Source organism: Raphanus sativus, chromosome 1, assembly GCF_000801105.2.
Source record: "Raphanus sativus cultivar WK10039 chromosome 1, ASM80110v3, whole genome shotgun sequence".
In the NCBI taxonomy this organism is placed as follows: domain Eukaryota; kingdom Viridiplantae; phylum Streptophyta; class Magnoliopsida; order Brassicales; family Brassicaceae; genus Raphanus; species Raphanus sativus.
In genome coordinates, this window is record NC_079511.1 from 25,162,155 (window position 1) to 25,181,206 (window position 19,052).

The 19,052-nt window shown below is 37.3% G+C and overlaps 5 protein-coding genes and 1 non-coding gene across 6 annotated transcripts; 3 read left to right on the top strand and 3 right to left on the bottom strand.

The window, feature by feature from the left end:
* The first annotated feature begins 1,539 nt into the window (after window positions 1-1,539).
* LOC108850419 (sodium/calcium exchanger NCL-like) lies at window positions 1,540-4,503 on the top strand. Its single transcript, XM_018623960.2, has 7 exons — window positions 1,540-1,998; window positions 2,570-2,755; window positions 2,855-3,036; window positions 3,107-3,252; window positions 3,328-3,607; window positions 3,682-3,996; window positions 4,081-4,503. The coding sequence occupies exons 1-7, from the start codon at window positions 1,602-1,604 to the stop codon at window positions 4,327-4,329; spliced, it is 1,755 nt and encodes a 584-aa protein (XP_018479462.2). The 5' UTR covers window positions 1,540-1,601; the 3' UTR covers window positions 4,330-4,503.
* A 312-nt stretch (window positions 4,504-4,815) lies between these two features.
* TRNAI-UAU (transfer RNA isoleucine (anticodon UAU)) lies at window positions 4,816-4,889 on the top strand. The gene has a single exon. It is a non-coding gene; the product is annotated as a tRNA-Ile (tRNA).
* Window positions 4,890-6,635: 1,746 nt separating this feature from the next.
* On the bottom strand, window positions 6,636-8,555 carry LOC108833761 (malate dehydrogenase 1, mitochondrial). The gene is made up of 7 exons (XM_056988873.1): window positions 8,178-8,555; window positions 7,911-8,084; window positions 7,669-7,837; window positions 7,508-7,569; window positions 7,277-7,398; window positions 7,072-7,189; window positions 6,636-6,983 (listed from the first exon to the last, which is right to left on the bottom strand). The coding sequence occupies exons 1-7, from the start codon at window positions 8,421-8,423 to the stop codon at window positions 6,846-6,848; spliced, it is 1,029 nt and encodes a 342-aa protein (XP_056844853.1). The 5' UTR covers window positions 8,424-8,555; the 3' UTR covers window positions 6,636-6,845.
* Window positions 8,556-10,965: 2,410 nt separating this feature from the next.
* On the bottom strand, window positions 10,966-12,877 carry LOC108850472 (UBP1-associated protein 2C-like). The gene is made up of 2 exons (XM_018624003.2): window positions 11,531-12,877; window positions 10,966-11,251 (listed from the first exon to the last, which is right to left on the bottom strand). Exon 1 carries the CDS (start codon window positions 12,785-12,787, stop codon window positions 11,534-11,536), a length of 1,254 nt encoding a protein of 417 aa, XP_018479505.2. The 5' UTR covers window positions 12,788-12,877; the 3' UTR covers window positions 10,966-11,251; window positions 11,531-11,533.
* Window positions 12,878-13,145: 268 nt separating this feature from the next.
* Window positions 13,146-14,851, top strand: LOC108835889 (uncharacterized). The gene is made up of 6 exons (XM_018609111.2): window positions 13,146-13,282; window positions 13,382-13,689; window positions 13,768-13,820; window positions 13,914-13,951; window positions 14,039-14,447; window positions 14,531-14,851. The coding sequence occupies exons 1-6, from the start codon at window positions 13,230-13,232 to the stop codon at window positions 14,753-14,755; spliced, it is 1,086 nt and encodes a 361-aa protein (XP_018464613.1). The 5' UTR covers window positions 13,146-13,229; the 3' UTR covers window positions 14,756-14,851.
* An 85-nt stretch (window positions 14,852-14,936) lies between these two features.
* On the bottom strand, window positions 14,937-17,597 carry LOC108850463 (protein DJ-1 homolog B). Its single transcript, XM_018623996.2, has 8 exons — window positions 17,431-17,597; window positions 17,151-17,351; window positions 16,829-16,978; window positions 16,554-16,739; window positions 16,039-16,119; window positions 15,623-15,823; window positions 15,400-15,540; window positions 14,937-15,297 (listed from the first exon to the last, which is right to left on the bottom strand). Exons 1-8 carry the CDS (start codon window positions 17,575-17,577, stop codon window positions 15,100-15,102), a joined length of 1,305 nt encoding a protein of 434 aa, XP_018479498.2. The 5' UTR covers window positions 17,578-17,597; the 3' UTR covers window positions 14,937-15,099.
* Window positions 17,598-19,052: the final 1,455 nt, after the last annotated feature.

A 19,052-nucleotide genomic window follows, 5' to 3' on the forward strand; every position in this document is an offset into this window, starting at 1 on the left:
GGATCGTGGATCAGATAATAGATCTCGGATATTAAGTTTCAGGACTACCAAGCATATTATAAAATTAACTAAAATAGTATATAACTAATTGTTTATTTTGTTTTAGAATTTTAGTTTTGGATTTAACTTTTAGATTCTGATTTTTTATTTATGTAGATTTTAGATTTTTATAAAAAAAATATGAATACTAATAATAAAAATTTGAAAATACAAAATGTCACTAAAATAGTTAAAAATATTATAAATAAAAAGTAATATTTACATTTTAAAATACATTTATGATGAATATTCGTTTATTATTTCTTTTAGTATTTATGATGAATATTCACAACTGAAATACCCACGTATTCGTCTATTATTTTGAGTATTATTTATATGGGATATGCTGGGAAGCTTCGTGATATACTACGGAAGGTGCTTTTGGTGAATGTTTAGTTCTCATTGGAAGAGAAGAGGATAAAGGAAGAACGGTTTCCCATCTGCCATTTGTAGCTCTTAGGAACATTTCTTCTTTTCTTTTTGCCATCGTATTCAGAAACATCTTTTATATATTTTTTTTTTGACTAAATCTTTTATACCCTTTCTCTTTTAGTATAATACGTATGATCTGATTTGAAAATTTTTAATGGTATCTACGATGTCGGCAAATGTTGACTAATTCATATGATTATGCTCTTGGGATCGGTTTAATATCACACGTGTAGCCGCGTAATCAGATCAGGTAATAATGACACTAACGAGCGATTCGAAGCTTATTATACAGTTCCCAGTTCACCCTTACCTAGCTTTTTCATCCCAATTCTTTTTCCAAAGTTTGGTTTAACGTTCAGAACAATTTTAATTCTTAACTTTCCAGTTATTATTTTCAAAAACCTAGAACCAATATATTCCATAATTCTTATAAAATAATTCATATTTCACAACACAACATATTTATATATTTTAAAAAATGATAAACTTAAAATGATTTATATCATGAAACATCAAAATCATTATAAAATAAAAATATTAATATGATAATAACAATAATTTTACTATGGATTTTTATTTCATAGAATACAAATTCTTTTTTAAAAAAATTGAAGACAAAGGCTTTCACATTATAACGACGACGATGGCAAGATCATATATTGTATCACTGGATAAATCATTTTTTGGGAATATTACAATATCAAAATAATCCTAAAACAGGTAAATAAGTAAATAAATGCTGAAATAATTCGTTGTTACTGTAGGCAAGTAACTGCTAGGTGGATCCAAGACTTTATTTTGTCAGTAAATGCTTTTGTAATTTTTGTTTTGTTTCTTACATTAGTTTCTCCTAAATTCGTCGACAAAAAAAAAAGTTTCTTCTAAATCCAGTATAAAGAAAAGAAATCAATAGTTAACATAAGATTAATGATAGGGTTAATATGGTAAAAAGTCACCGCTCTCTTAATCTTCATTTTCCTTCTTCTTCGTCATCTTCCCACAAAAGCTGCCCCACACGAACTACACACACATAAGACACAAAACTTATCTTTCTGTAATAATAATATCTCCAATTATATATCTGACCATACTCATCCACAGAGTGTTAGCTTTTTGTTTTCTTTTCAATCATGAGATTCAGATCTCTACTCTCTCTCCTCTTCCTCCTCTTCTTCACTTCATCAGCCTACGCTCGATTCGTCTCCGTACGTCCATCTTCAACTGCTCTCATCTCCGATGGAATCAACGGTGGTGGGAGTTTCGTCTCCGGATCGGTTATCAAGAGGGTGGGAGTCACGGCTGAAGAGACAGAGGAAGCTTGTGAACAGACATATGGGTTCATGCCGTGTACAAAGACAGCGCTTGGGAACGTGTTTCTGATATTGGTTTATGGGTTTCTCATGTTCACGGCGGCGACTTATCTATCCGCGGGAAGTGAGCTTTTGCTGGAGATCTTGGGACCTGGAATCGTCGGTGGTTTGTTTCTTCCCATGCTCGGAGCACTCCCTGACGCTATGCTTATTATGGGTAGGTCAAAGGTTTTGTTTCTTTCTTTTTTAAAAAAGTGAATCTTTGTTAGGTTATGTGAATCAAATAGTGAGATATTTTGATGTATAACTTGTGTCTCTTATCGTTTAGTCGTAGGCCTGGGTTTAGGGTAGTTTTGGTATTTGGTCGGATAGTTCTGTCCGGTAATTAGAATTTGGGTTGTTCGAACCGAAAAGTTTAGTTTTGTAGTTGGTAGTTTGGTTTTTTTTTAATTTTACCGAAACTAACCTAATATATTGAGTTCCGGTTATATCTCCGTTAAAAATGTACTTAAATTTGGGTAATTTTGGTTAATTTGATATTTTGGTTAATTTGATTAATTCGGTTCGGAACTTTCTGTATAAAAAATCTAACGAACCGGTTAAAAACCAAAATCTTTTTATAAATCTACCAGATTGAACTGAAAACCGACTAACCCGAAATTTTGGTAATGCTCGGTTCAAGACATAAGTGAATCTTTGTTTAGTCTTTCTTGTGTCAATATAACTTCTTTTTTTTGGTCTTGATGGGTCTCTTGAATCTTATATATGTCTCTGTGTTTTGTGTTCAGTGTCTGGACTTTCTGGAGACGCGGCAACTGCACAAACCCAAGTCTCTGTGGGAATGGGTTTGCTCGCTGGCTCCACCGTTATGCTTCTCACAGTAATCTGGGGAACTTGCACTGTTGTTGGCAAGTGTGACCTTCGTGATTCCATTGCTGTCAACAATCAAGACACCAAAGGTTTCCATCTTAAAGGTAACCAGAAAGTAACTTGTGTGTTTATGAATTTGATTCTTCCTTTTGTTTTTGGCTTATATAACTATGTTACTAATTGTTTTTTTTTTGTTGCTTTAGATTCTGGTGTAACTGTTGATGTTTGGACCAGCTATGCTGCAAGAATAATGGCTATATCTGTTATACCGTTCATCATTGTCCAGCTTCCTCAGATGTTGGACTCAACTTCTGGAAGACATTTGGCTGTGTTGGTTGCTCTAATCCTCTCTGTTCTAATGTTGATCTCTTACTGTGTATATCAGGTAAGTTAGCCACTAGACTGTTGTCTCTTTGTCACCCTTCCTTGAGTGTGATGATGATGTATATATATAGGTCTTCCAACCATGGATCCAAAGGAGAAGGCTAGCTTTTGCCAAGCACAAGCATGTTATATCAGGAATCTTAAAGCACTTGAAACAACATGCTTTGGGAAGGCTTCTTGATGATGAAGGGCAGCCTGATGAACATGTCATTCGAAAGTAAGTAGATCAAAGATGTTGTAAGTAAGGACTCTACTCGGTTTGCTTACAGTTTATCTTTTTTTTTTTAATAAGGTTGTTTGAGACGATTGATGCAAACAAGGACGGACACTTGTCAGCAGCTGAACTTAAGGCGCTTATCATTGGGATCAGCTTTGAGGATATAGATTTTGACAAGGATGATGCTGTTGGGAAAGTTCTCCAGGACTTTGACAAGACGCTTGATGCGCAGGTTGATCAAGAAGAGTTTGTCCGTGGGATTAAGCATTGGCTTATCCAGGCAATGGGAGCTGCTGGTCCTTCTGGTCCTGACGCCGGTCCTCGCACAATGAAGTTCCTTGACCATTTCCATGTGGTAAGAGACTATTGGAACACACTTAAAGGTCACAAAAACCTATCTGGAGTTAATGTTTTTTTCTTTCTCTGCAGCAAACAAAGAGAGAGCATGCTTTATTGGGAGACAATGAGAACGGTGAGAATGATGAGGAGTCAGGGGAGGTTGCAGACCCGAAGTGGATCACCATCAAAGCAGCTCTACTGCTACTGTTGGGAGCAGCCATTGCAGCTGCGTTTGCTGATCCTTTGGTTGACACAGTGAACAACTTCTCTGCAGCCACAGGGATCCCATCTTTCTTCATTTCCTTCATCGCTTTGCCTTTAGCAACCAACTCAAGTGAAGCAGTCTCTGCCATCATCTTCGCTTCACGCAAAAAGATCAGAACCGCTTCCTTGACTTTCTCCGAGGTCTGTTTATTTAATGAACTGAACCATCTTTCTCTCTTCTTATCCTTATACTGAAACCATCTTTGTTGGTGTGTTTGTTTGCAGCTATGTGGTGGAGTGACAATGAACAACATTCTGTGTCTCTCCGTGTTCCTAGCAATCGTTTACCTTAGAGGATTAACTTGGAACTTCTCATCAGAAGTGTTGGTGATTCTCATAGTTTGTCTGGTGATGGGAGGTTTCGCTAGCTTCCGCACAACGTATCCTCTTTGGACATGTTTCATAGCATACTTGCTTTACCCGTTCTCTTTGGGTCTGGTCTATATTCTCGACTACTGGTTTGGCTGGTCGTAGTTCAAAGGGTTTGTTCCCATGAGTGAGCTTGCTCTTTGCGTGTTTCCTTTTCTCTCTTTATGTTATGTATGTAAGAGTGTATAAACTTGAAGTAAAAGTTCTGAGATTGTGAGTGATGATGTGTTTGAAACACTCTTGTCAAAGCTAATAAATACATGTCTTGTTTCTTTGGTATGTATTCTTTTCTACTAGACCACTACTATTGGTTGTTACGATTTTACTATTGCAGTAAACTAAAGAATGTGCACTTGTAATCTCATTTAGAGGCTTCGATTTACTAATTTTCAAGAAAGAAAACAAAAAGGAAGAATTAGAGATAAAAAAACCGAAGGTCTGGCTATTGATGTATATAAAAAAATTTGGAATTTATCTTAGTTATCTCCTCGAAAATCCAATTACAAAGTTGGTGTATTGTCACATTTACAAATACTTTGAATATGAATATATTATGGTTCATTTTGCGTTAACAGATTAAACAATTGTTAAGCTCCCGTAGCTCAGTTGGTTAGAGCGTTGGTCTTATGAGCCGAAGGTCGCGGGTTCGAGCCCCGCCGGGAGCAAAATGAGATTTTTCATTTTTTTTTCGAAAATGTCACTTCTCAAATTTTACTTCAAGCCGTAAAATAACGTTATGAATCATACAAAATGTGAATTTCATGTATACTTCTTTGTCTGTTCTTGAATAATATGTATGTTTTAAGAATATAAGAGCCAATGAGCCATTACAGGGAGCAAAATGGGATTTTTCATTTTTAATGCGATGATCCAAAAAGTTGATTACATTGAAGTATACATCTCCAAGCAGGCTGCATTACCACTTAGGTCCTGCTTCCAAAAGACTTGTCAGTGATAATATTTAGCTTTTATAAATCTTGGCTAAAAGTGAATATTGATGATGTTGTAGCAGTCTTCAACTCTGTTTAGTTGCCAATGCTATATTGTAATTTTAGATATGAAACCAATTCTCCTGCTAGCTTCTTCCATGTTATCCAAGGAATCCCAGTTTCATCAATGATAAGCGTCACCATAATTTTCTTATTGCAGCTATAATCTGCTTGATAGCTTTCAAAGGGAGTTGAAAGCATGACCTGCATACAATGGGAGGGAACAAATGCGGTAGCTGTGATTACAACTTTCTTTTCCTGCAGAGGATAAGAGTTTAGAGTACTAGCTTTCCATTTTTGAGCTATCCTCCAAGTTAGAAAAGAGAAAGCATTGCTTTTATTTTGTCTTATACAATGTGGTACAATGTGGGAGTGGGAGTCCTAAATACTTTTCAAAGCCTCTTGATCTTTGTATCCCCCATTATTGAACTAATATGCTTTCTATTACCAGCTTGTATGTTACAAAAAAAAAAAAAAAAAAGTTTACCAGCTTGTAATCAAATTCCCAAACATAATGGAATACTTTTGAAAGTTAGTTACCTGACCTGATACTCCTAGTTAGCTTCTTAGAGTATCCATGACTACCTTGCGTTCATCTTCCTTAGTTTTTCAGAAGAGAAGCGAATCATATGCAAAAAGCAAGCTTAATATAGGTTGATTCTCTAAAATAACACAATGAATACAAGGCTTTACAAACGATCTTCGTGAACTTTATAGTTGAGCTTATATGCAATATTAGTTAACTGATTGGCCTATAGTCGCTAAGAACATTGGATTTGCAAACTTTAGATCATTAAGTTATGAGTGTGGTTACTTTTAAGGTCTAACTCATCCTGTTCAAAAACATCAGGGGGAAACTTAAGCACACCTACGCTTATCAGAGGCCAATAGTCTTCATAGAAGAATGTATTTAAACCATATGGTCCTGGAATTTTATCTATATTCCATCTGCTGCATGGCTTTATATAGCTTTCTTTAGTTACTTGAACTAAGGATGCATGTGCCTACAAGATGTCATTGACATTACCACTGAAATGTGAAGCAAAAACATCATTAGAATAGTTCACAATTACTCGTTGAACATCTTTGGTCGATGACCAGGTTTTTCCATTATCATCCATAATATATGTAGTTTGGCCATAGCTGATCTTTTGTTTTGTACTTGCATGGTATTCTTATCACCAGCATAGGGCCATTGTACTTGTAATCAAGACATGAAGCTTCATATGCCCTTATGCAGCATGGCTTTTAACCATTACATCTCTTTATATTAATTTGTTTTCTAGTTGTTGAGATGGTTTCAACGCAAAAACACTTGCCATTTGCGGAATTTTGTTTGGCTCATAACGATTTAGCCAGAAATCATAAATTAAAAAAAAAAAGAACTGTAGAAACAGTAAAAAGTAAACAAGGGTGGAGAAAGAAGACGAATCAAGCACACTTGTGATCTGATTATGACAGAAGTATCATTGTTCCGAAAGGAAGAAACCTACATGTTTGACAAGGTACAGTCTTATCTCTGTGCTTTGGGAATGAACCCAAAAAGCCTTAAAACACATGGATTTTATTGATGAAAGGGCGATAATATAACCGGAAAATTGGGAAAATAACCGAGTTAAAAATCGGTTGAACTCATTGGTTGGCGAACTTAATACCCTTCTCGATGGAAGACTTGAGCTCTGGCTTCAGTGCTTCCAACCCTTCTTTCTCGAAATCTGAGAGTGGCCCCAAATCAAGAACCTCCTCCACGCCGTTCTTCCCCAACCTCACCTGAATCAAAATCATCAAACCATCACATTCTTCCTATCGAGTCATGAGACATTCTGTGTTTCACTGATACTAAGTTTCGAGGGTTTACCTTTGAGGCGAAGAAAGGAAGCTCGGTGATTGTGGACTGCACGTATGAGCATTCCACAACATCTGGAACTCCGTTAAGTCCTTTCAAGCATGCATCAGCGAACAGTGCTCCAGCATATCTGTGACAATGATCAGAAAATTTAAGACTCAAAAGTAGTTCAAGATGAGAATAGTTACGAAAAGGTCAGCACAATACAATTACTTACGCCATTGACAATGTAGCTGAACCTTTTCCTGCTTTTGCCTCAACGACTTCAGTACCTCCATCTTGGGTACGCTTGGTGAGAGCGGTGAGTACATCACCCGACAAGTTAGCTTGAGGAGTAGCCTATATATTATTTACAAACAGAGTGACTTAGTCGAACAAAGCTAAACCACAGTAGTAATAAATTCGACATTCAACCACATAGAGAGAGGAAGTGAGAGAGAAGTATAACCTGAGAAAAGAGTGGGAGAATAGTAACCCCAGCATGACCACCAATCACAGGAACATTCACTTCTGTAGACACAAACAAGCAATTAATTTAAGACTCCGGCTTGTGATACATTTAAACACATTTTGAAGTAAACTTATGATTGCAAAGACGTGTAGACAAACCTGCAACAGGGACATTAGCCTTTCCAGCGTAGAAAGTCTTGGCCCTAACAACGTCAAGAGTGGTGACACCAAACAACTTCTTCTCATCGTACATACCAGCCTTCTTGAATACCTCAGCCGCAATTGGAACAGTAGAGTTCACTGGGTTGCTGATCATATTAACAAGCGCCTGATTCAACCACACAAACAGATTAACATTTAAACACCAAACAAATCAAGCAATCAGGCGCTGTTTGGCTTACATGAGGGCAGTACTTGGCGATGGCAGAGGCAAGGTTCTTGACAATACCAGCATTGATGTTGAAAAGATCATCACGAGTCATACCAGGCTTCCTGGGGACACCAGCTGGGATGATAACTAGGTCCGCTCCTTCTAGAGCTTTCGCCAACTCATCATCTCCCATGTATCCAACTACCTATATACAAATTCAAAACCAAATCTCACATCTAAGAAACGATCAAATCTCGAATCTAGCAATTGAACAAGGCAATCGTGGTATTGTATATACCTCAGATCTGGTGTTGATGTGGCCGACATCGGCGGCGACTCCAGGGGTGTTGGCGATATCGAAGAGGGAGAGGCTGGAGACGAGGGGGTTGAGTTTCATGAGGAGAGCGAGAGGCTGGCCGATTCCACCGGCGGCGCCGAGGATGGCGACTTTACGCTCGGGGACGGAGGAGGAGGAGAAGGTGGTGCGGCTGAGAAGCGATTGCTTCGCCGATGAGGAGGAACGGACGAGCGCAGATCTGAACATTTTTGAGATTGGAAGCTAGGGTTTGCTCTGGAGGAGAGAAGGAAAAGCGAATCTAAGGAGATGCTCTTTTTTATGTGGTGAATGAAGCTCTCTCTCACACTCGACGATAGTTTATACTATGATGAGAGATGTCACTCTCTGCCTGCGCTTTAATGCCTCCACGTCTTTTTGTTTTGTTGGGTTAATTTTTTTTGACAGGTTAATCTTTTGTTTAGTTCTTGTTAAAATTATAGTATTAATTGTTTTAATTTCATTTCCAACTTTTCAAATAGAGTTGGGACAGATCGGGTATCCGAAAAATTTCAAGATACCCGGATTCGAATTTTTATCCGGTAAATCCATAATTTTTCTATTCTTATTCGGATCTAGGGTTCTCGGATATCCGAATGTCGGATATTTTTCTAAAAATTGAAATATTCGGATCCAAATTTGGAACCTTTAAATAAATAAAAATAATATTAAAAAATATAAAATATTAACAATAATTATAAAATAAAATATATATAATGTTTATAATTATTTTTATGTATGCTATTACAAATTTTATATAAAAGTTATATATATTATTATATATAAAAATAAAAATATAATAAACAAAATTAGTTTTTATATATAGATATTACTGTTTATTATTAATATAAATAACGGATCCGGATATCCAGACTAAAAATCAAAATATCTGATCTAGATCGGATTTTGACGGATCCAACATATTACTATCTGGATCTGGATCCGGCCTTTCCAAATTTTCGGAGCGAATCCGTATCAAATTTCGGATCGCGTCCGGATCACTGAAAAAAATCCCAGACCTACTTTCAAAGAATATTGTTGTTTGAACCTCATGATTATTTCCAAATTATTGTACACTGTATCTAACTAAGAGCAATTTCAATCAAAAAACTAAATTTTATGTAATTTTATTTTCACTATAACTTTTAAAATTATACCATTTCATCAAATATTGTGTCATATAATTAATATTATATTAATTTATTGTAACACTATCCATACTAAAAATGTATATTTTATTATATTCTATTTAATAAAATAGTCAAATTACTATTATTAATTAGCTTAAATCTATAACTAAAAATAAATAAATTATGTCTTTTATATTTTTCATTTTATTTTCACATTAAGATAGTATATTTTATTTAACATTTAATAATAAATCAGTATTACTAATAAATAAAAAATGTTACTAAATTTTTTTTTCATTTTTTTTTCTACTTTTCATATTTAACAGTATATATTTTTAATTGTTAATGATAAATAAGTTAATATATAATAATATAAATTAGTTAAAGCAAAATATTAAAATTTAAATACATACTGAAAATATAAAATTATAAACTTTTAACAAATAAACATAAAATATAATGTTACAAAACAACAATATACAATTATTCAATTACAAATAATAAAAATATAAAATAAAACAATATATAAAATTGTTTTTGTTGTAAAATTTGGTGTTATAGAGAAGGTGGAAATAAAGCTTGTTTTGGTGTATTATGGTTGGAGTTACTCGCAAAGTGTAAATCTCATATTACTCATCATTTTGTCTTTTTAGTCTTTTTAATAAGAACTACAATTTATGTAAGTCAAAATAATTTTTGTAACTTTATTAAGAAAGTTCAGAGTCATTTAAAAACTCTAACTAACCCAAGTTGTTTGATTAAACACGCTCTTGAAATTATTAGAAAGTGAACCATATTATTATAGAGTGAACATGTTTAGTAACTTACAAGATTACATACACATCTCATTATACATGTTACACGTTATGTAAACGAAGCGATTTCGCCATCGGTCTTCCCATATTTGCAGCAGGCCAGAGGACGCACCGTTAAGTCGCCAAATGAAAAAGAAAAACAAAAAAAAGGAAGAAACGAAGAAAACGACGGTGCAACAAAAGACCAAGTGGTCACAGGTGTGAACCAAATAGATGCCTAACAGTGACACAAAAGACTAGTCTTTTTGTGGCCAAGAAGCCAGAGATCAGATCACAAGTCTTTGTCTTCACAGAATATTTTAATAGACAAACTTCTCGTTAAACGTGACCACAAAACAGAAGATATAATCGTCAAATATCAAAAACCAACACTCCAAAAAGAACCACATATCAACACGATAAAAGGGTAAAAAATCGAATAAAAAACCTCAAAACGATCCTGGACAGTAATTCTTGATTTGGTAATAACATATCACGAGGAATCAAATTAAATTTTTCGTCATTTGAAGCAGAGTTTCTTTGTCAAACATTGGCAATATAATATCACAATCTTCAAGATTGCACACTCTCCAAGAAACTCCTATCATGTCTGGTTTGCAAACAGAAAAGGTAGAATACAATTCTCATAATATCAAGCTGCTAAAGCAACACATGTTCACCACGTTTTTTAACATATGAATCAACCAATCAGAAGTGATTCACAAAGAAAACCTTCTAGTGCCACTTTATTGATCACTCACATACAAGTAGAACCTTGTTGTCAATGTTCCAGAAGAGTAAAAAAATATTAACCAGGAAACTAAATAGAAAGACAAATAACACCATTTGTATTGAAAGTTCACTAATCTGACAAACAAAACCAATCTGCCAACTATGTCTATGAAATTAAAAAAACAAATACAAGTAAGACATCCTAATCTAATCATTCATAGAGAACAACTAGGTATTCAGAGGCCAAGACACACATTAAATTCAAGTGCAGAGAGACATAGGTCAAAGCAGCAATACATTCATCAATCCAGAGATTTTTAAAGAGGCTGCAATCACGTAATCACCATTAAGCACAAAAACCATCTTCGCCCTGTCAACAAACCTGAATCAAACATCCATTCACAATTTAACTTCGTCATTAGCATTAACAAACAAATTAAACTCCAAGCGGAAATTAACAACTCCCAAGCAAAGTGTGGAGCAAATGGACACAGTACTGCAACTAAACAATTGTACTAACAGAGAATTTCTAGCAAACAAACAAACAAACTACATGCGAAAACCATTGAAGAATACGTGAAAAATGCAAGGACCATGCTCATGCACAAAATAACACTAGCAAGACCAAGCGAAAAGAATAATCAAGTAAGAACCATCTCACCATTCAGTAATGCGGTGGACCGTTGGGGTACATTCCTCCAGGAGGAACTCTCGGAGCTGTGGAGGAACCAACAGGCTGATGCTGTCCAGGATACCCTGAACCTGATGAATGCCCATAGTGCCCACTCTCTGGATAACCACCACCAGCCATCGAACTTGGTGGCATTCTATACGGACCACTTCCAGCACCAGGCCCACCATAACCACCACCTGTACCAAGACCATAGCCCCCAGATCCTGGATGACCACCGTATCCACCATAATGACCTGCATACGCACCTCCATATCCACCACCACCACCCATAGAAGACGGTGCGTGATTCATCTGATGCTGCGGTGGTGGTCCTCCAGAGTACCCACCGTAACCACCCACCCCACCAGGTCCAGCATAAGGTCCTCCAGGAGGAGGAGCCACACCCATTCCATTACCATGACCATGACCAAGACCGTTTCCAGGCCCAGCAACAACATCTTTACCCGGACCACCAACACCACCAACACCTGGTGGCTTTCCCTTCTTACCATCAATAGCCAACTTACACTGCAAATGCTTTCCATCAATCACCTTAGTAGGATCAGCAAGCGCAGCTTGAGCACCTTCAGGAGTCTTATACACAAACAAAGCAAACCCTCTCGACTTCCCAGTAACTTTATCAAACCCCAAAGGACCTTCCTCAATCTCCCCATAAGCTAAAAACAGATTCAACAACCTATCCGCAGGCATATCAACCGGCACATTCGCCACATAAATCTTCCTCATCGACACATCCGAAACATTCGCCGACACCGCAGCACCAGCAGAACCACCTTGATTCCCAGCGGCGGCGAGCTGCGTGACCGTCACGCGCCCGTCGATCTTCTTAGACGGATCCTTCAAAGCGAGGAGCGCTCCGTCCACGTGCTTGAACGTCACGAACCCGTACCCCTTCGACTTCGCGGTCACCTTGTCGAGGATCACGATCGCCTCGTCGAGATCTCCGTAAGCGGAGAAGAGCGATCGGAGACCTTCCGTGGTCGTCTCCGCCGCGAGGCCGCGGATGAAGAGCTTCCTCTGCGTGATGTCCGAGTCGGCCGTCGACCGGACGAGCTCGAGGACGTCGGGGTGCCGCGCGACGGCGTTTTGTAGGATGTCGAGGAGCTGATCGGTGGAGAATCGCTCGATGAGTTTCCTCGCGTCGTGTGGAGTCAATCGGGAAGAGACGTCGTTGAGGATCCCGTTGCCGTTCTCGTCGAGCCTTCGCTTCTTCAGCATATCCATGATTGAAGATTGGTTGTATGGTTGAAGATGAATTTCGCCTCAAATCCTTAACCCTAATCGAGGTGGAGACAGCGATACAACGAGACCACAAAAAAAGTAATCAAAGAAACAAAAAAAGACGGCGAGGTTAGTTATTTATAACACCTAGCCCAACAAAATTGGTAATTAGGGTATGAATTAAACAAATTAGGCCCATTTAAGGCCCAATTAAGTGCCTTCATCCACCTTAATTGGGCTTCTTGAGATGATTTTATAAACAATTTCAAGGGATGACGAATTAAATAAATTAGGCCTATTAAGGGCCCATTATTGCTCCTCCATCCACCTTATCTGTTTCTCCCGCCGTCTCTGCACACACTTCTTCAACAATGGGGTGTCGCCGGAAAATTACCTTAGCGTTTGGGACAACGATGTAACTGAGCTGAGAATTTTCGAAGACAAAATGTTTTCACTTTCTTCCCCGGTTCATCTCCGTGCCGGAGTGTCGTTACAAATGTGAGTGCTTAACTGTTTTATCTGCCACTTACCTATTCAATATATACATAGTGGTTTTGATTTGCAAGTACTGTTCTTCTTTTTTTTTTTTCTTTGCAGAGGGCTATCGATGGAGATGAAGTACCCAATTCAATCTCGAACTCGATGTGTTTACTGGAATCTCAAAGAATCAAATTACTTGAAATCTAACAGAGAATTGGAATTGAAATCTACTGCTACTGTGCGGTCATTGTACAATGTATTTGAGATCACTAGCAAACAAGTCAAGCCTAGTCTTTTAAAGATGCAGGCTATGGAGAAAGAGAGTGAAGCTGGTAGGAATGTGAAGGAAGACGAGAGGAGAAGGAAGATTGGATTAGCTAATAGAGGAAAGGTACCATGGAACAAAGGAAGGAAACACACTGAAGGTAGGCTAGAGAAAGTCGTAAATCTTTTTTTCATTTTCTACTTTTTTGTGAATTGAGTTTGATCAATCGCTTAAACAGACACTCGAAGACGAATCAAGGAGAGAACTATTGAAGCTTTGAGAAATCCCAAGGTGATGTCAAGTAAGACTCATTCAAATCTGTTTCTACTCGTTAAAATGACAAAACCTATATGGCGAAGTTGAACTCTTTTACCTTCTTTTCAGGTTCGGGATAAGATGTCTGAGCATCAACAACCACATAGGTAGTAGCTCTGTTGTTTACATGTAGTTTGTAACTGTTTCAGTGTATCTACACACCACACTGAGGCCATAATGTTTGTGTATTGCAGTGATGAAACCAAGGAGAAGATAAGAGCTTCAGTTAAACAAGTTTGGGCTGAGAGGTCAAGATCGAAGAGATTAAAGGAGAAGTTCACCTTATTGTGGTCAGAGAACATTGCAGAAGCTGCAAGGAGAGGGGGAAGTAGTGAGGTGGAACTTGATTGGGACAGCTACGAAAAATCTAAACAAGAGATTTCATCTGAGCAATTTCAGTTGTCTGAAGAGAAAGCAAGAACAAAGGAACAAACCAAGATGAGAGCTGCACAAGTCAAGACAGAGAAGATGAGGAGAGTTGAAGAAAGGAAGAAAGAACGAGAAGAGAGAGACCAAAGAGGAGTAAAGACTCGAACACCAAAGCAGAACAAAGAGAATGCAACCGTTAGCTCACGTTCTAAACTGAAGAAGAAACTCACAAAGGTAAAGTTATTCCTTGGACGCTTCAGAAAAAACAAGAAGAAACTAACTTGATAAATTCTTGGTTTGGCATTGATGTCTTGCAGATTCACAAGAAGAAAACAAGCCTTGGTAAAGTCTCTATTGTAAAGGATAGGGTAGTTTCAGTTGCAGCCAAACTGGAGAATCTGGACTTGGAACTGATAAGGAAAGAGAGAACAAGAGGAGAAATTTCACTTGCTGATCAGATCCAGGCTGCTAAAAGCCTACGAGGAAATGATGTTCTATCAAGAATTGGTCTTTTTGCCATGAAATCGGTAGACTTTGATTAGTTTATAGAGCTGCCCCTTCACTTCTTGCCACAATATACTTGACAAAAATATTATTAATAAACCAATTATTAACACAACGGGCGCTACTTTAACTCATGTATAAGTTATTAAACTAACTCTCTCAGCCTCTCACAGAAGCTAGAGTGACAACTGACAGAACACTGACCATAAGAAAAGGAAATTTCTGGAAGAAAACGAGTAAGTAAGCTCGTCTTTTTATTTATTGGACATTATAAAGCCTCACACTCAGTGTAAAAACACACATTACAATAAAAGGTCCACTTATCGATAGCTTCATACTAAAGCATTTTTCTTAAAGAAGACATTCTTACACTTCGTTGAGTTTACACAAGAGTTGCCTTTGCTAGCTGAAGTCCTTTCTCGCGACCATAAAACTTCTCCACGATTCCGAGTGCAAACTCCAACGACGTTCCAGGACCCCTGCTCGTTATGAGATTACCGTCCACCAAAACTCTATGTTCAATGTGACTCTTGTCCGACAATTTGTTGCACATTGCTGGAAAAGCTGTCGCCTTCTTACCCTATACAAACATCCATAAAGTTGCTATGAAGGTAATGATCATATGCATCTAAGTCTCAACTATTAGCTACCAAAGTGTATTTCTCTCTCGCTTTGTTTGTACCTTGAGCAAACCATGTGGCTCAAAGACCAGAGCAGGTGATGCACAAATTGCTCCATATGGTTTGTTTGATTCCGCCTGCTTCTTTAACATATTCACTAGCTTCTCCGAACTTGCAAATGCTTCAGCACCACCGAGACCACCCTGTGAATTAAAATAAGTTCATCATGTTGGTTAATTCAACTTTCTTGACATTATATATCCCTTTCATCAAGTTAGCACTCACAGGCAACACAATCAGATCGTATGAGTTCTTTTCAGCCTCATCGAGAAGCACATCTGCCACTAGCTTGACTTTACGAGATGCTACCACTTCCAAACTGTTACCAAGCGCAGCAACGACAACATTCGCTTTTGCCCGTCTCAGTACATCAATGATCGCAACAGCTTCCATTTCCTCCGAGCCATCTGCAATGGGTACAAGAATCTGAAAAGGAAAACCAATGACTCTGAGTGAACAGAAGAATGTTAAGTAAAACACATTTGCGAGTCTACCCTTTTTTATATAATCAATCATCTAGCCACCTGAAGTAGCTTATGCTACCAAATTATCTCACATTACAAAGCGAGTTAACCATCAAAACATAACTCTTCTTCAACTGAGGCTTTCAACCAATTGGCTAGGCGGCAATAGTAAGTTACCTGTGGGCTACTGTCATACGACCACTTTGTTTGGTTAAGCTCGGTAATAGTGTACTCATCACCAGGGTTGGGACGCATCACCTGATGTCAAAAGGGGAAGAAGAGTGTAAGAGGATACCATGGAACAACGACTATGTTGCCAAAAGAATAGTTTTTTTCTTTTCTTGTGGATATATGAAGTTCTTGCATCCTATAGGTTTCAGTTGCATGTAATATCTCAAAAACAGTCAATCAGCACTGGACAGGGGAACGAACGCTGGAAATTTTAGCCTTTGACCGACCTCAGATTCAAGGAAATGACCGCAATAATCCGGTAGAAAAAAAGGTTGCATCACCTATACCAAGTTGCACCTCTAAGTTCTAACATTACATTAGTAGGATGTCACTATAGGACATCAAATTATAAACAACTAAATAAACTACCATTCTTTGCGGAGGACTATCTTCACAACAAAAAATGATCTCTAAGATCAAATATGTGGATTTGGAGTGAGGTTTGACAGAAGAAGACATACCAAAGGTGCAGAGACTTCAGCAGCTTTCTCTTTCCCAAACAGCTGCTCCACAAGTGTGACAGAAAATTCCATAGTGGTTCCGGGCCCTCTACTGGTCACTATCCTCCCATCAATTTCCACTCTCGACTCAACAGCCGTTGCACAGGTTGCTCCTAGCTTCTCCATAAACACTGGATAACATGTTGCCTACAAGGGACACAAATGTGACTTACACACCAAATACAAACTCAAACAAAGAAAGAAAAGTTCTTCAACACTGATCACTGCATACATACTTTTTTACCCTCTAGCAAACCCCAAGTACCAAGCGCCAACGCCGGAGCACAACAGATAGCAGCGTTAAGCCCTCCATCGGTGTCTTGTTTCTTGACCATATTCTCCAAAGGTTTACAGTTCTTAAGTGTCTCTCCCCCAGGTAGTCCTCCCTTCCCCCAAACAATATCACAAAGAAATAAAATTAGCTACCAAATTCTCAAACTATATCAGAATCAAAATCTGGAAGCTATGATCAAACGCATAACAACGATTCCATTCAATCGAATCCTTAATTATACAACTATGTGTTCACGAGATGGATCCAGAGATCAGAGACGTTACAGGGAGCATAATAAGGTCGAAAACAGAGCCGGTGACATCAGAGAGAAGCGTATCGGCGACAATCTTGATCCCATGGCATGCATCAACTCCAACCTGATTCTCCACGGAGGCCACCGTTACATCCGCGCCGCCTCGCCGCAGCACATCGATCATCACCACCGCTTCGAACGGCTCAGTACCATGCGCGACGGGGATCAAAACCTAGCGCACGAACAAAAAACAATCATCAAGAGAAATTAGAGAGGATCGATAAGGATGTGAAGATTACGGATCTTCGTACCTTCTTAGTAGGTGAAGCCATAGTCGCAGAGACGGAGATGGATCGTCGATTCACTGGAAGAGAAGTTCGTCTCGGAGAAGAGAAATGGAGTTTAGTGCTGAACAATGGAGTGACACTAAGGTAGCGGTGACACGACGACGACGCCATTGATGAATAAACACGTGTCTAGAATGTGCGATAGGAAGAGAAAAAGTTTGTTTTGGGTAATCGTGGACGGCGTGTAGTTGGTTTGTCAAGGTGAGAACAACGTCCCGGTTCATAGCTTCATTGATGCACTTGTTGTGGTTTTGATGCTTTCATGAACAAATATCATTTTGTGTTTCTAATTTTATAAAAAGACCAAGTAGCACAGTTGTTGTCATAGTTTGAACCTTTATTTTTCTAAAAAACTTATGTATTTATCATGTTAAAGTAATTATAAACATTCAATGAAACACATCTATCTTATTAAAACAGAAACATTACAACTTATTCTAGGTGGATTTAAAATTGGACCTTATGCAATTAATGTTATATTAATCTATTTATTATTATACATGCCTTTTTATAAATAATTAATATCAACCATTACCATAGTTTTTCACTTCTTACCTTATTATTATATCCACTACGCATGTTTCCTTATATTGCATATATTTTACTATAAGCTAGATACATCCACTAGCATATTATACTATAAGATAAATTATTAATAATACATCTACTAGCATATAATACTATACGACAGATTACTAATAATACAATATATTATATATATTCATTAACTTGCATCTATCAATATTAGCAATACTATAAAGACGACTATACTTTAAACCTATAAACCATGATATACTAATTTATAACAAAAATGATATTACTGTTACAAATTAGTTTTTATAAAAATTATTTATAGCAACAATTTTTTATATAAGATAAATTTAATCAAGACTCAAATCTTTTTTTTCCTGTTCAGAAAAAAAGAAACCTACGAATATATACCATTAAGTTAGCAAAAAAATTTCCGAATAAATAGTAAATCTCACCAACCCAAAAAATGAATTAAAAATATAACAAAAGATATTATGTTTGAAATTTAGCTCATTGGGTCGGGTATAAATCTGTTCATTTCAGGTATGAGTTCTTCGAGTTCTCAACATTTGGATCTAAGTAGGTATTTGATTTTTTTTGTCCGGGTCGATTTTTTTTGGTTCCAGATCATTCTAACTTTTTTATTTATAAATCTTAAATAATATACAACATATATATAAAATATGTGAATCAAAATATAAACCCGCGCAGGCGCGCGGGTCATGATCTAGTTATAAAGTTATATTGCGGTTCATTAACACTTGACAGACTGACAGTTTGACTGATAAATTTTTGAGATTGTAGATAAAAGTTTTTTCTTGAAAACACATATCGACATTCTTTATATTTTTCTTGCAGAATCCCTCTTTGGTAAAATCGGTTTGATATGGATTTGAATTACCAAATATGAGATTAAACTTCAATATAGGCTGAATAAAAGGCAATTAAAAACGCTGACAAAAAAAAGGCAATTAAAAACTTGAGCTTGTATTGATATTGACTCATCGATCAAGATGAATCTGATTATGTGCTAATTAGTGAACTATAATCTCCCA